Raw genomic sequence first — 15,867 nt, 5'->3', positions numbered from 1 at the left:
CGAGTCCCGCGGGCTTCTCTGGTGAGAGCAGCCAAGCGAAACCTGTAGCTTGGGAGGTGCCAAGGAAACAGGGAGCACCAGAGCAGCATCGGCTCTGCTGCACGTCATCCTCGAGTAGGTCCAAATGGTTGTTGTGCTGCAGCTTGCCTGGACACTCACAGAGCTCATGGCTGGGAGCAGGACTGTGGGATGTTCTCCCCGACTGGGTGAAGTGCCCGTGGCCTTGCTGGAAGGCCACAGTCAGAGATATTTTAGTGTGGAAAGCACCTTGGGGCAGTGGGGGCACTGGTAGGGGCTGGACAGATGAGGCAGTCTCAATAGCAATAGCCTGTCACACACACACCCCCCCGCCCCAGAGGTGGAGCCGAAGTTTGGTGAGTTATCAGGGAATGCTTTAGTTTAGTTCAGGTCTAAGTCAGAATGTTTCTGGACTTTGACCCCCAAGCTCAGCATCGTGTTCTCGCTTCTGGCTGAGTGTTGGCTGCTCCCAGCAGCTCTGATGACAGCCTCTTGGTTTATATTTTCTCTTCCAACAAAATATAATGCAGTTTTTCACTCTTAACTGTGTCCATGACAAGAGTAACAGTTCAAAAGGAAGGTGGTCACCGAGTTGCCCTCGTGTGTCTGGCCACTGTGCCAGGCAAAGGAAGGCAAGCTGTGGGCTGCCATGCTGGCTTGTGGGCCAGCTGCGGTGGGAGGGGGCCTTGGAAAATGGTCACAGCTGACTGTTGGGTGGGAGAGTTTCTGCTCAACCTCTCAATTTCTGCTTAGATCAGATTAGAAAAGGTTAAACCCCTTGCTGCAAAAAAAAAAAAAAAAAAAAAAAGGGAAGCTAAGTCTGAAGCTGTCAGTGTAAGGAGGAGTGTCTTTAGGGAAGAGAAACTGAATGCTTCTGCTTTTCCTGTTCTTGCAAGAGGAAAGAGTGCTTAATTTTTTAATTTTCAACACAAGTATACCTACACTCAGTGCCCCGTTTTTCTTCCAAGGCAGGGGCAGTTCTGGATACTGATTCTTTCCAATCTTGATTTGCTGTCCCAGAGAGTCACGGAAACAGCCTACCCTTCCTCATCCCTCCCCCTTGATTTCTGGGTGATCACCTCTGTCAGGCCATTAAGTGGTTTTTAGATAAATGCAGTTTTTGGTTTCATCATTGTGCTCTATGGAATAATACGAAACAGAGACTGTTGTGCTTCTTGTGTTATAGAACACAAGAACCTCTTCTAGTGAACAGGACACTCTCTAGGACTCAGTGTCTTTGGCTGCTTTTCATCTTTGTAATGTTCTTAATCAGCTGAGGCCTCCTTGAAGCATGCAGGACACCTCACACCTCTGAGAATACTGAGGGGTTTGGGAAGATTTCTCACTTACACGAGCTCTGCGCTGCCCATCAGTTCAGCTGCTTCTGAAGCCATGTGGGAAAACAGCAAAAAATTGATATTTTAAAGTCAGACTCTTTTCCTGACCCTCTTCATGCTGGGGGATGAAAGGATGTTGCTTCATCAAAGTTTGTGAACAGTGAGTGCCCTGGAATCCAGGCAGCTGCGGGAAGAATGTGGTGTGTGGTTTTGGCCTGCGTGTCCCTCCAGCCAGGAGCACCTTCTCTGTGCTTGGAAGTCTCCAGTGTCCCCAGGAAGGAGTGGGCAGAGGCTGCAGGCAATGGAAAAAGGAGGTGTGCTCCATTCTCTTCCTCACTCTCTCTGTGACTGTGCTCAATGAAGACATCCATGTCTCAGTCTGCTGCACGTAATGGGACAGTGTGAGAGAACCACTTTGGTTCCTGGGCTTTTATGGCTACCCAACAAAAGCATTTCTGCTTTGGGCCTGTCTAAAGTACACAGTAGCCAGAAAAATTGCTGGCTTATACAGGAAATGTTTCCCTTGCACTTAAAAAGATAAATTCAGGTTTGGGGTCTGATTTTGGGGGCAGGGTGGGCAGGGAGTTAATACAGAGGTAAGTTTGCCCATCAGTATCTTCTGGAGAACAAACTTCTGAAATAAAAAAAAACACCAACCCAAACAGCCCAAAGTCCAGAACAATGAAGAGTCAAGATACACATTGTTCCTTCCACCTCATTCTCTACTTTATGTCAGGCAGCCTTAATGACATTCTTCACGCTGCTGTTGAAGAGTGGTGTTTTCTGAGCCTTTTGCAGTAGATTTTACTCCTGCCTCTGCCATGTTTAATCACTTCTCCCTGTAAGATCGTCACACCAGTTCTTAGAGGAGCCTTTCCCCTTACCACAGTGGTCTCTGTACAGCGAAGTTTCCTTGCTGTGTCTGCCTCTAGCTCGTGTTTACCTCTAGCTTTACTGACGATGGTCATTGAGATGAGAAGATCTGCAGTCCGTGTTTGTGGCACAGCCATGAGGGAGAGCAGAGCAAGTGTCTCCAGAGCATGTGAAAGCTTCTTGAGGAGCAGGCACAGGAGCCTGAGAGGGGTCTGTCTGTCCATGTCCTCAGTGGGGCATGGGCTTCCTCCTCACCACGTGTCCCGGGTCCCAGCCAAGCTGTTTGGAAGCATTCCCCAGTGCTGTGATGCCTCCCCAGGGAAGAGCAGTTAGTGTGCTCAGAGGTGAAACCTCTTCTCTTCTCTCAGCTCCTGGGGAGGTGCTTCTTCTATCATATCTGATTTTTGTTGAATCCCATCTTCTGGACTTGGAAGCAGTGCCATGGAGCTGTTCTGGTAGCACCATGTTAAAGTTGTTGTTTCCCCCTGTATTTGCTTTTGCCCAGGAAAGGTGAAGCCAGCTGGAGCAGAGAGCAGGACACGTCTCTTAGTTCCATGTGTTCATCTAGAAACAACCCCACAACCAAACAGGCACATTCAGAACCTCTCCAGCTTTCAGAACAGTTTGGTATTGGGAGCTGTACACGATGGCATCTCCTCAGAGTGCTCCCTGGCCAACCCTCTGCTGTGTGTTCCTCCCACCCTCCCCAGGAGGGAGGCAGCCTGTGGAGCAGAGCCCCGGGCTGCGTGCAGCTCGGGCGGGGCTGGCTGGGCTCCTGCTTCCCTGGCCCGCACGCCCTGTGACCTGTGTTGTGTTGGTGGTTTTCTGACTTTGCACTTAGCACCTTTGTGACGCAATGTTTGAGAAGCAGCTTGGGTTCTTGTTCTTTAAATTCTGGTATGTGTCAAAGCTCTTTGGAGCTGGGCAGCCAAAATAGTTGTGTGTGCTTAGGGAAACGTGGAAAATCTTCAGCCTCCACTATGAATTCTGAGAATTCAATCTTTAAGGAAAAAAAAAGTGGGATATGAAGGTCTTGTTCATGGTTTCCCTGCTTCCACTGGCACCACCTTGTATAATCTTTTCCATAAACAGATCAATTTCCATGTTAATAATAGATTCACTTTTTTAATCCTTCCCAGAACTGCAGCTGCAGGTAGTCTGCTCCACACTCTCGCTGATTCCGAAATTTAGAAACTTGCTTATAACTTCAGCATAAAGGTATTAACTGGTTCTTAGGCCAGCATTGTCCTTCTACTTTGAGTTCTTCTCCCTCCTCATTCTAAGTTATCTCCTTCACCCTGAGGCATGCACTGTTGTGCCCTCACTTCCTCTGCTCTGCCAGTTGGTGGGTGGTGGTTTCTCGTGGGGCATACACTGTCCCCTGCCCATCCTCATCTTTGCTGTGCCTTTTCAGGTGCGGGAAGGTCACTAGGATCAGATTCCATATCCATGCCGAGATCTTGTGCTCTGCACAGTCATGCCAGTATTTCTCCATCCCACTGGAGAGTTTCCTGTGATCTTATCCGTCTCTTTTTCAAACTTGCCATCTTGATACTGCACAAGCATGTACAGATCAAACAGTTCATCTAGGCTTTTCTGCTGAGCTCCACTAGTGGAAAGGGCAAACTGGAAATTCTTGTTAATCATCTCTGAGTGCATGACCTTGCATTTTTTTTATGTCCAGACTTCATCTGGTTTGTGTCATGTCAGTCTGTATGCTTCTGCAGTTCCTTGTGGAAACTCTAGTCCTCCCTGCACTGACAGTTCCTCCTGAAGGAACTCTTTTAGCCTTAACCAGAAAATTAAACAAAATTGAGTTATACAGATGCAGCTGATTCCAGTCTACTCTGCTCAGCCCACTAGCTCACTTACAGACAGTTGTCTAATTACCCAGGAACACACATGCTCAAGTGACCAGAACTAGGGTTCAATGAGTGTGCAAGATATGATTATTCTATTTCTCCTTGCAAAATTATCACACTGATGGTGAATTCACTCTGATGATAGTGCAGGGCTTCTTTTTGATGGAAAGGTAGTGGGAAGGAAAGCAGAACTCTTGTTTTTGAAGATGCTGGATTACTCTGGTAGTCCTTCGTTATTGATCCACGTGTTAGTCTGTATCAGACTGTTCTGGTGGTACTCATATTGCCAGCTCCTGAAGATGCTTGCTGTCATGTCCTGTGCAGCTGGTCTTTCAAAATAAAGAAAAGAAGACAGAAAAACGTCCATATGTGTGAAATAGAAGCAGAAGCAATTCTTTAAGACGTGTTCTCTTGCTTGCTAGCTTCAGAGATGGCTTCTAAGCAAAAGGGATGGGGATTACAGCCCAGGGTGTCTATAGCAGCTTCACTGAAAGACAGGTGAGAAGATGCTCTGTGTACTGAACTGAATCTCTGTCCACTAGGTTTGAGAGCACTGTGCAGGTTGGCAAACTGCAGGACCTTATCAACCGGAGTAAGATGGCGAGGTGTAGAGGACGATTTGTTTGCCCAGTCATTCTGTACAAGGGAAAGGTAAAGCTTCATGGGTTACCTGTCTTAACTTAGAAAATGACCTTTCTCTCTGCCATTTTAACTGTGCAGCCACAAATTCAGTCAGTTATCACCTTTCTGAAGGCTGTAAAATTTGTTCATAGGTACAAGCAGGCAGCCTGAAGTAGGACGTAGCATTTGCTGCATAAATCATCTGTGAGGATTTCAGGCTATTTAGCCCATCACATCCTGAGCATTGCACCAAAGAGCTAATGTTTTCTCCATATGGGTGTCCCTTCTGAAGAACCACAGATCTTTGGTCTTTGAGAGGGGAAGGGCAACTATTGTCACTTTCTGCCCCTTGCTCTTCCCAGCAGTGAGCTCCCTTTGAATAACTTTTCTCTCTAAAGAGAACTTTCCCTTGGTCTGTTCCTTGGGGAAGCAAGACTGCGTAAATGGTCTTATGAATGTGTGGGCTTCTCTGCAAGGGGATCTGTAAGAAAGTGCAATTAGATTCATTTTTATGTGGATTACTTAAACTGTATTGAAGCCCTGGAGGGGTAGTCACATTTAAAATTGTAAGTAGCTTAATTCCATTTTCTTAGTTCAATTTAGAAGCACTGTGGGAATAGCAAAACTCATACCTGTGACAGTTTTAATCTAGCTTGACTGAAGCCACCATGGGCTGCACCTGCTGACCTTTTTCTGCAAGAGTGAACTGCCCGGCGTCGTACTGGGCCCATCCATAATCTCACCCACGGGAGTGTGGAAATAAGGCTCAGGAGGGTATTAGCAGAGCATAGACATTGCTAGCTTGGCAGGAATTGGATGTATTAGTGAATTGGAGAACTGGAGGTGAAAATGTGATTTAAAAACTAGCTACAGATAAAGACAGTTGGGAGTCTGCTGTATTTGGAGCTAAACTCAATCTGGACCAGGGTTGCAGGGGAGGCTGCTGTGAGGTGGTAGCTGTGGGTACCAGGCAGTTCTGTGTAACATGACAGCAGATGGGCCAGAGGCCTGAGAAGGGGAAGGCTCCTGCAGCACGTGTGTTTAATAACAACATCTTCCTCCAGCACATCTGCAGATCAGCGACACTGGCCGGCTGGGGAGAGCTCTATGGGCGCACAGGCTACAACTACATCTTCTCAGGTGAGTGAGGAGCTGTCTGTCACTGCCTGGTAAGGCTGGTGGGTCAGTGCTGGGACAGTGACCTGCACACGAGCACAGGCGCTTCCTGAGAGCCAGTGTGGAGCTCTAGCATGAACCTGCTTGTGTCAGGCACAACAGAGCAAAGACTGAAATCTCCTGTCATTCACAAGCACCGCTCTACAGGCCAGAGTGCCATAAGAAGCAGTGACAAAAGAACTTGAGGCTGAAGAGGGAGTTATGGGAAGCAAGTAAGGCATCCCAAAGGATTGAGGGTACTGACTTCCAAACATCAGGGGTGGGAATAATGGACAGAAGAGGCTAAGAGCCTACTGTTGCTTGGCTAATAATTGGGAATCAAATCCTGCTAATGGTGAGATATACTGGTCTCTAGGGAAAGTTCTTTGGAGAGTATTGGGTGTCTGCAGTGTGGGAGCTGAAACTTGGCTGAGTGAAGCACTGTGTAGCACTGTTGGGGTGTCCATTTGGCTGTCACTAATGGGTTTGACCTGCGTAGGTCCTTTGCAATGACAGGAGAAGAGTGGGCTACAATAGAAAATGGGCTTTTCAGGAAGGGGAAATATGGGGAACTCTGGAGAGTGGGCACCAAACTGTGACCTCTTGGGACATGTGCATGTCTTTCAGATTGGGGATTGAGTTGGTTTACACAAGCTTCAGTTCTTAATGCTTTCCTTGCAGGAGGTTCTGACGATGCTTGGGCAGATGCAGAAGACATTTCAGAGGAAGATCCTGCACTTAGGTTTGTATGCATCACTGGGATGAGGAAATGGGGGTTTGGACCAAAGCTGACTGGCTTAGCCCCTCAGTTCTGTTCTTTCCTAGGCTGGGCTTTGAGTACAGGCTTGAGACCATCACCAAGCTCAGAGTTTTTACTTTCCTTGATTTTGAAAAAGAGTCTTAAGTGCTAATACTGGCTGAAGCCTGTGTAACTGAAGCCTGCTAATCTCTTGCCAGAGGGAAGGGCTGGGACTGGGAATACACAGAGCCATTTTAAAAGGTGTTTGAATCACACAGACATGTTTACTTCACCAAAATTTACATCTCCAGGCTGGAGAAATTGTTCTGTGTCTATGCTTGTTGCAGAACAGAGTGAGACATGGGGGGGGACTGTAAGCACAGGGTTTGCAGTATGAGTTCCTTGCAGGGGCTGACTCTGACCTGTGGAGACAAGGCCTGTGCTGTGCAGTTTACAGCCACAGAACTGCAGCAGCATTTTGCAAAGAACCAGACTCAACGTGGTCAGTCTTCCATGATCATGTTGCTTTGCCTCCTTCTGTCTTGCAGAAATGCAGACTCCCAGCTGTTTGACAAGGTCAGAGGGCACGACATCAAGCTGCTTCGATACCTGTCTGTTCGATATATCTGTGACCTGATGGTGGAAAACAAGAAGGTGAAGTTTGGCTTGAAGTGAGTCTGGGTTCGTTTATTTTTCTGCAGGCTTTGAATTGCAGCTAGTGTAGCAATTCTGTAGCTGTAGTGAATTGCTGTTGGGTGTGCACTCAGCACCCTGGGAGCGGTCCCTGTAAGAGTCCTGCAGCAGGATCAGTCAGCTGAGCCTGTCAAGAGAATCCCAAGGTTTTAGGCCAGAGAAAGCTGTATCAATGGGCAAGATAGCTGCTGTCATCTGCCTTATGACTAGGTTTTCTCTGTAGATCTTGCAGTGATGTGACAGTCACCCCTTCAGAAAGGGGCGAGTAGAGGAGTCCTCTGCTTGTGTTTCTCCTGGTATTTCTTTGAGGAAAACTTCAGTGGTTTGGAGCTCTACCTGTTTATTTGGATGTGTCGAGTAAGTTCTGTCCCTGCTCACTACCAAGTCAAGTCATCATGCAGGAAGGTGTGACAGGCAGCTTTTTGGGTGCTGAGTGAAAAATACCCTACAAATATCTGCTGTTTTCCTGTTGTCCTGTGCAGTGTGACGTCTTCTGAGAAGGTGGACAAAGCTCAACGTTACGCTGATTTCACGCTTCTCTCCATCCCATATCCAGGTATAGGACTGATGTCCAGAGGGACTCCCAAGGGACAGGTGACAATCCGTTTCTGGGGACTGGGAACTACCTCTGGGGGTGTGTGTGGTGAAATGCCTGTGGCTTGCCGAGTGTTTCCTGTGCTCCCTGTGGAGAGAAACTCTTTGAAACTGTGAACAGTGCAACGAATCTGGATGCTCTGGTGGTGTGAGTCAGCATTAGATGCTCTTTGAGGTGGCAAAATAATTCCTCTAATCAATTCAAGTGCAGAGAAAAAGTCCCAGAGGTGGAGCTGGGGTTAAGATGGCCTTTGACACCCCTGCAACTCCAAAGACTACTTGATGCAAAATATGTATCTTGCACTGTGTTATGTAAAACCCCAATCCTTAAGAGTATTTTCTAGTCCTAGTGTTCCAGAGCGCTGCTGTAAGATATCATCAGCTAGGCAGAGCTGTTAAGCTGAGCCCATGAGATGCCACCATTCTAGCCTGTCTCCCTGGCTATATCAGTCCCTGTGCCTAGCAACCACTGCTGGGTCACTTGCTGCACTCTTAACAACGAGCTGAATATTGCTGCCTGCCTGCTGGTGTCAGGCTCGGTGGTGGGATTGGATGTGAGACTGCTGTGCTTGAGGCCTGTCTGCAGGAAAGGGCTCGTCTTTCTCCCTTGCACACAAAGGAAGAGGGAGGAGGCTAAGAAAACAAAACAAAAAAACCCAACCAAACTGTCGTGGATGATCCAAACCCAAAGATTTCCTTGATTGCTAGTTGTTGCCCTTAAACATTTTCTTCATTTTTTATTTTTTCAAAGAAGGTGTATTTCCTTTCATACAGAAATTAGTGACAATTCAGGGAAGCTGCACGAGGCTTTCTATCAAGTTTGCTGTGCAGGTTGCCAAGGTGTACACAAATAGGAGCATTACTGGTTTCCATAGCACGTGGCACAGATATATGTTGCTGCCTTGTGCCTCACCAGACTGGGAAGGTGAGAGAGACAGCATACACTGGCCTTTTATAGGGTTTGTAACAAATGAGGAAGAAGTGACTAGGGTTGAGCTGCAGAGTTGTTACTGCCTGGACATGGGCGTATTGTATTCAGGGATGGTCCTTCCTCTTTTGGCATCTGGGACGGCTGCTTTCTTTTAGAAGTTCTACTTCTGGAGGTAAACCTTATAAAACTGGAAGTTCCCCCTGCAGATGTTGCCTGACTTCAGCAGTGCTGGTCCATAGGGGAATGTTGTCAGTCTGTTAAATCTAAGGTGCACGATTTGAAGGATCAGCAACTGTTCTAGTGACTGGCCAAATTCCATGATATGTTTTTCTTGATGCTTCCAGGTTTACATTGAAAGAATTTCTGTTCTGTAATTTATCTCTAAAGCTATTCTGAGGTCCTGTTGTCAAAGGTGAGGCAGTGTCCAGATATAGAATTGTTTAGGGTGGAAAAAACCTTTAAGATCATCAAGTCCAACCATTAACCCAACACTGCCAAGTCCACCACGAAACCATGTCTCTAAACACCACATCTACACGTCTTTTAAATATGCCCAGGGATGGGGGCTCCCCCACTTCTTTGGACACCCTGGTTCAGGCCTGGAAAACCCTTTTGGTGAAGAAATTTTTCTTAATATCTAACGGAAACCTCCCCTGGCGCAGCTTGAGGCTTTTTCCTCTTGTCCTGTGGCTTGTCACATGGGAGAAGAGACCAACCCCCACCTTGCTCCAGCCCCCTTTCAGGGAGTTGGCAAGAGCAAGAGGGTCTCCCCTGAGCCTCCTTTTCTCCAGGCTAAACAACACCAGTTGCCTCAGCTGCTCCTCACAAGACTTGCGCTGTAGACCCTTCAGCAGCTTTGTTGCCCTTCTTTGCATATGATGCAGCCCCTCAATGTCCTTCTTGGAGTGAGGGGCCCAGCTGAACCCAGGATTCAATATGTGGCCTACCAGTGCCACACCAGTGCCCCCAGTACAGGGGAATGATCCCTGCCCTAGTCCTGCTGGCCATGCTAGTGCTGGTCCAAGCCAGGATGCTGTTGGCTTTCTTGGCCACCTAGGCACACTGCTGGCTCATGTTCAGGTGGCTGTCAACCAGCACCCCCTTCGAGACACTCTTCCCTAAGCCTGTAGCATTGTCTGGGGTTGTGGTAGAAGTGCCTGCACTTGGCCTTGTTGAACCTCATCCCACTGGCCCCAGCCCATTGATCCAGCCCATTCAGATCCCTCTGTAGAGCTCCCTGCCCTCCAGCAGATCAACACTTCCACTCAGCTTGGTGTCATCTGCAGATGTACTGAAGGTGCCTTGATACCCTGGTCCAGATTATTGATAAATTAAGCAGAACAGGTGCCAGTGCTGAGCCCTGGGGAACACCACTTGTGACTGGCCACCAGCCGTTCACAACTGCTCTTTTGCCCAGTCATCCGGACAGATTCGTACCCAGTGAAGAGCAATGACTGTCTAGGGAGAAAGGCTTGGGTTAAAATGGGGTATCTGTAGAAGCTTTTGTGCTCTCCAGTGCAGAAAACCCCAGTTTTCTTTTGACTGCTGGTTGCCATTTGGAGGTGCCAATACTTACTGCTGCAATCTCCCAGTCTTTGCTTTGAGACCTTGTTTAACTGAAGTTAAATCTCAACTGACAGACTGCTTCCTGACTCTGTGTTTTTGAGAACTAGTCCTGTCCTTGCACAAGGATTGCTGGGATTTTTTCGCTATTGGAGTTACTTGTGGCTTGCAGGGTAGGTATCATTGCCCATGTTCAGTGCCTGATGGGGGGTTGTCTTGGTAATAGTGGCACTGTGGCACTGCTGGGGCATACACAGGGTGTTGGGAGAGGTGTTTTGTGTAGCTGCAGGCAGCCGCAGTGCTAATGGTGCTGCTGAGCTGTGACTAAATGACTGCAGTTTGCAGCAGAGACTTCAGAGCGTTGTTTGAGAAGAAGAAAGCCAAAGGACGCACTTCAGGAGGGGAGGGCTTAGGAGAAACCTTGGAAGTGATTATGTACCTGCTTTCTTCAGACATGGCAATTTGTGTGCTTGAAAGAGGGGACTGAAACGTGAAATAACAGCTGCCTCTGACAGAGCTCTTTCTTGTTACCTGCAGCAGATGCCCTGTGAGAGCTGGCTTTCCCCACGGCTCTGCCAGCACTTCCTTTTACTGGTTCCCTCTCTCCAAGTATGTCAGGCTGATGCCTTAGATCTGTGGAAAAGCCGGTGGCCCTGGAAAATGTAGCTCCTTAGTGAAATCTCCTGTTTGGGAAAGAACAAATCCCTCCCTCCATCTCCACGTTTGCTGTGTGTTTGGAGTTTGCCCTTTGCTGTGTGAGTGCTCTGGGTTGTTGGTGCTGGGCGGCCGTGCTGCACACTGTACTGCTGATTACTGCTCTTCTCTTCCCACAGGCAGCAGTTTTGATGGGTTTGGTGCTCTGGAGCCCAGGGCTGCCAGCACTTCTAGTCCCACAGGACACTTCAGTTGTCAAATATCAGTTAGCTGAACAGTTGTTCATTATCTCTTTTTCTCACAGGCTGTGAATTTTTTAAGGAGTACAAAGACCGGGATTATACAGCTGAAGGTCTCATATTTAACTGGAAACAGGTACATGGATGTTACACAACAAAGAGCTTTGGGCTTTTGGGCTTAAGCCTTGCCTCAGAGTTCCTGGACAATGGTGTATGGCATGTGCTTATTTCTGATCACAAGGAGGAAACATAAAACAGATAGTGAATTATTCATTATTAAATTCATAAGTAAAATAAATGAATCATTTTCCCAAAGTCCAGGATGTTTGACCCCTCTCATGGCGGGGGTCTGGGTTGCTTCTGGTTTTGAATTTGCTGTCTTGTTGATAGCCTCTCTTAGCCTGTTCTGATAGCTTTCTAGAGAACTGTTCTCAGTTCTGTCTTCTTATTCTGTCTCCTGCTGAGGGAGATGATTGAGTGGAGCAGCCCTATAGGATTTCAGAAACTAACATGCCTTGTCCCTGACTTTCACCATTGGGAGCACAGAAAAGCTCCTCTTCTCCACTAGTGCTTCTAAGAAGCTATGAGTTAATTCTTACCACTTCAGGTGTTTGCATCTGGAGATGCTTTGCTGAGATGTTTTCTTCTGGATGCACCATTTGATATTTGTTGTTTTGTTTTTCCTGGAACTTGCTGCCTTCAAGTCATGGCTTTTCTCTGACCAGTTGTGTCTGGGTTTTTTTCAGGATTACGTGGATGCTCCATTAAGTATTCCAGTGTCTCTGACCCAATCTCTGAATATTGATTGGAGCGAGTACCAGGTGAGCAGAGCAGGCGTTTCTGTGGGAGGTCAAGAGATTCGTTCAGGAAGGATCAGTAAAGATTTGAAGTCTGACTTGCTCCTCTTGCCCTAGTCTGCCTCACTCCAAACCATCCCAGTGAGAGTGAGGCTACTTACTTGACTGTTCGGAGTGGCAGTGGAAATCCTCCACCCAAAAAGGGGCAGCTGACTGCAATGTCAAATCTTTTTCTGTAGCTCACATAAAGCTTGCAGCCCATTCGGGAGATCTGCTGCTAACCAAGGTGAGGAACGTGCCAGGCAATGGAAAGCAGGGTCACTTGTTCACAGTCTTGGCTCAGCACATGCCTCTGGTGGGCAGACTTCCTTGGCTGTGGCGACTCTTGGGAGAGGTTAGCCTTCCCTCATGTGAGCAGCAGCCAAGTGAGGAGGCACCTTCTTCAGGGGTGTGCAAGGTGCCTGTCCTGTGGCAGAAGGGCAGAAAATCATAACTGATTGTGGCATGTCTCCGTATCACTGTGACAGCATCGCAAGCGATAAATGAACTCTTATGTTTGCCCAGGCCTTAAGGTTTACCTTTGTTCATACCAGGGAGCATCACCTCACACTGCTGCTTGGTCTGCTCCACTTCACACATCCGTGGCCCTGCCATTCCCCCCAGGTTTTGTGATGACTGACGGCGCTGGCGCGTGTTGTGCTCCTCTGCTCTGCGGCGGGTGGCACCACAGAACTAGCAGAGCTCCCTGTGCTGGGCCACTCTTTGTCAGGCAGTGACGTAAACACTGCTGAAGTGCCAGCAGAAGCAGAGCCACAGAAAAGTAGCTCACGGTGTTGACACAGAACTAATGGGACCACGGCTTGTTTATGGCTAGGAGCTTGTTCACTAGAATACTGAGCAGCCAGTATTTTAGAAAGGATATTAAAAATTGAAGAAGGTGTAATAAATAGATGCAGAAATGATCTGAAGACTGGAGAAGGTGCTTTACTTAAAGCTGAAGTTCTCAGTATGTTTAGCTCTCATCATAGAGGTGATGGAGGGTTGACTTGATTAACATGTAAGTACGTTTGCAGACGAAAATACTAATTCTAAACCACTCTTCCATCTGGGGAAGGAAAGCTGCACAGGAAGCAATATCTGCAGTGTGAAATCAGACCTTCAGATAAGGAAAAGCAGCCTTGCATGTTATTTTTGAGGGTGATCTGTTGGAACATGCTGCCAAAGGAGCTGTCACCCCTAATTGAGGTGTTTCTCTGGGCAGAGATGTTGCCAAGTACAAGCTGCAGGCTGTATTTGGGGCAACTGAACAGAACTTTCTGGTTGGTGGTACAGAGAGATCAAGCTGGATGATTAGATGATCCCTTCGGGCATAAGCACAAGATTAGGTTGAACTGGGCAGATAAAAGACTTTGGAAGTATATGTTGTTCTGCCCCAGGCTGAGTGTGTTCCCCATTGCCCTGCTCTTTTGTTGCTGTGCAGGCTTCGTGGCAGAGCAGTGTGTTCTTTGTCTGGCAGTAGTCTTATGTGTGGTCACACACACCTGCTTGCAGGCAGGCACACAGCAAGTGTTCTCTTTCTGGTGGTCAGTTGTCACTTATGCCACTAACACTGTCATCACAGAATCACAGAATGGCTTAGGTTGGAAGGGACCCTAGAGATCATCTAATCCAACCTCCCTGCCATGGGCAGAGGCGCCTCTCAACTAGACTAGGTTGCCCAAGGCCTCATCCAGCCTGGCCTTAAACACCTCCAGGGAGGTGTTTTGTCACAATGAAATGTGTCCCTCTTCTTGGCTTGTCCTTGCCAGTACTGTCTGACTTTTCCCTGGGCTAATTGTGGCTCTGATCAGACTACTAAAATTCCCTGCATCTTCTCACAACACAGTGGTCAAGAGAAGAGTGGCATGCTTGAGCTTATTCTGGTGTTTTTCACCTGTATCTCTTGAAGTCCTGAAGGTCTCTGAGTTCAGAGCCCTCTGTGGTGCTGATGCTACTTGGGCATTACCAGAGGAAACTGGAGCCTGGCTGGAGAAGCAGGGAGTGGGTCAGCCCTCTGCAGGCAGCCTGCTGGGGCCATTTACAAGGGCCACAGAGTTTAGAGCAAAGTGCTGGGGTTGTGGGAACGGGCAGTGGACCCTGGCCTGCTCACCCCATCATGCTGCTTGTGTCCCATACACAGCTGTACCGTGGCTGCTGAGCTGTGTGGTAAAGTGCAGGTGTGCAGGGGGCTGCCAGCATGGGTCAGTGCTCCACGGGTGTTTGCTGGCCCACGTTAGTCCTGCTGAGCGTGGTCTGCTTGGAGCTTTGGGGCTGCAGGCAAGCAGGTCTTGTGCCAGCCAGGCAGACAGCAGAGATGGCCTTTGATTTATTTTATTTTTTCCTCCCTGGTCTCTCATTCCAGAGTGCCTTTTGTAGAGGACAGGGGGATTGATTAGAGCACCAAGGGGAAGTTCTGTCACTCTGAGGAAAGGTCACAGGGTTATTTCTGTGTCACTGTTTTTCTGGATAGAGAAGCCAAGAGCATGGCAGACTCTGAACCACAGAGCAGCCTTTTGTTGCATGCAGACCCTTACCATCAACATTTCTCTTTCTGCAGAGCTGGGACCTCATACAACAGACACAGAACTACCTGAAGCTGCTGATCTCCATCATCAATAGTGATGGTAAGGCAAAGTCCTTGCTCCCACTGGTCTGACTGGAGCAGTCGCTGTCACTGGAGGAACAGCTCATGGTATTAGTGCCACTGTAGATCAGTTCCCAGTAGAGAGAGCTTCACTTCTCTCCTCTCAAAGCAGGATGATGGTCCTAGCAACTCAGGGCTTCAGCTCCCCTCTTGGAGGGGGACTTGCTGATTCCTTGAAAACCCACTCTTCCCAGGGAAGGAGGGATATCTGTGAACTATACCTAATGCTTTATTACTTTAAAGCTGAAAAGGATTTTTTTTACTTGTTCCTCTGCTCAGTGATTCTTGCTGTTACTTTGCTGGATACCTGTGTTTTGTCTCCCCAGCCTGGGGAATCATTAGGTGACTATTTTAGAGCCCTTTCCATCCTCTGTCATCACAGCCACCCCAACACTTCAAAGGGAGTATATTGTCCTGTGTTGGCATCCCATTCCCCGTGGGCACTGTGACTTTGTAGCTAGCACTGTTGGATACAGGGAGCCTCCACCAGCATGGTCATCTACAGACTCTTCTGCAGTAGTTGTGTTTGGGACACAGTGCGAATTTTCTGAGAGGGTGGGAGTTGTCTTGTGTGTGCCTCTGATCAGTGTGTGTAAGTAGGAAGGTTGGTGAGACTGAAAAAGTGTCCAGTTGGAGCAGGTTTCTCCCTGATGCGGGAATAGATTGTGATAGTGGGTAGGTGTATGTTCTGCACAGCAGAGGGACGTTCATGCCCGGTGACTTCATGTCCTGAGCAGCTGTCAGGACCAGGACAGCACATCAGCTGGGGATGCTGACAGCCCAGGACACTCTGAGCAATTTGTTGGCTGCCGTATTCAAGACAAAATGTTCTGGCCTGGTAGCTCAGCTCGGCTCTTGAGCCTGGGCTGTGGGGACGAAGGGTAGCTTGTCTCGATAGATTTGCCATAAAGAAAAGTCACTGCTGGAGTTACAGCATCTGTTTTTCCTTCTCCTGCCTGGATCAGACGACAGCGGGCTCCTGGTGCACTGTATATCCGGCTGGGATCGAACTCCTCTCTTCATCTCCTTACTGCGCCTCTCCTTATGGGCTGTGAGTACCTGGCTGACCTGCTCTGCCTCTGGGGATGGCTGCTTGAAGGATGAGTGA

General features: G+C 48.2%; 1 protein-coding gene across 1 annotated transcript in view; it reads left to right on the top strand.

The window, feature by feature from the left end:
• Positions 1–2,733: 2,733 nt before the first annotated feature.
• Positions 2,734–15,867, top strand: part of MTMR14 (myotubularin related protein 14) — a gene marked incomplete at both ends in the record, with an annotated part of 19,217 nt that continues 6,083 nt past the window's right edge. Inside the window, 10 exons of the mRNA XM_008942944.1 lie at positions 2,734–2,769; positions 4,633–4,741; positions 5,776–5,851; positions 6,548–6,608; positions 7,154–7,276; positions 7,781–7,854; positions 11,345–11,415; positions 12,026–12,100; positions 14,673–14,739; positions 15,725–15,810. Of these exons, the coding sequence (XP_008941192.1) occupies positions 2,734–2,769; positions 4,633–4,741; positions 5,776–5,851; positions 6,548–6,608; positions 7,154–7,276; positions 7,781–7,854; positions 11,345–11,415; positions 12,026–12,100; positions 14,673–14,739; positions 15,725–15,810 (778 nt within the window). The remainder of the gene's footprint in view (positions 2,770–4,632; positions 4,742–5,775; positions 5,852–6,547; positions 6,609–7,153; positions 7,277–7,780; positions 7,855–11,344; positions 11,416–12,025; positions 12,101–14,672; positions 14,740–15,724; positions 15,811–15,867) is intronic.

This window comes from Merops nubicus, unplaced genomic scaffold (genome assembly GCF_000691845.1).
Source record: "Merops nubicus isolate BGI_N331 unplaced genomic scaffold, ASM69184v1 scaffold6266, whole genome shotgun sequence".
Lineage (NCBI taxonomy): Eukaryota > Metazoa > Chordata > Aves > Coraciiformes > Meropidae > Merops > Merops nubicus.
Note: the sequence above shows the minus strand (reverse complement) of the source record. Positions and strands in the feature narration are given on the sequence as shown.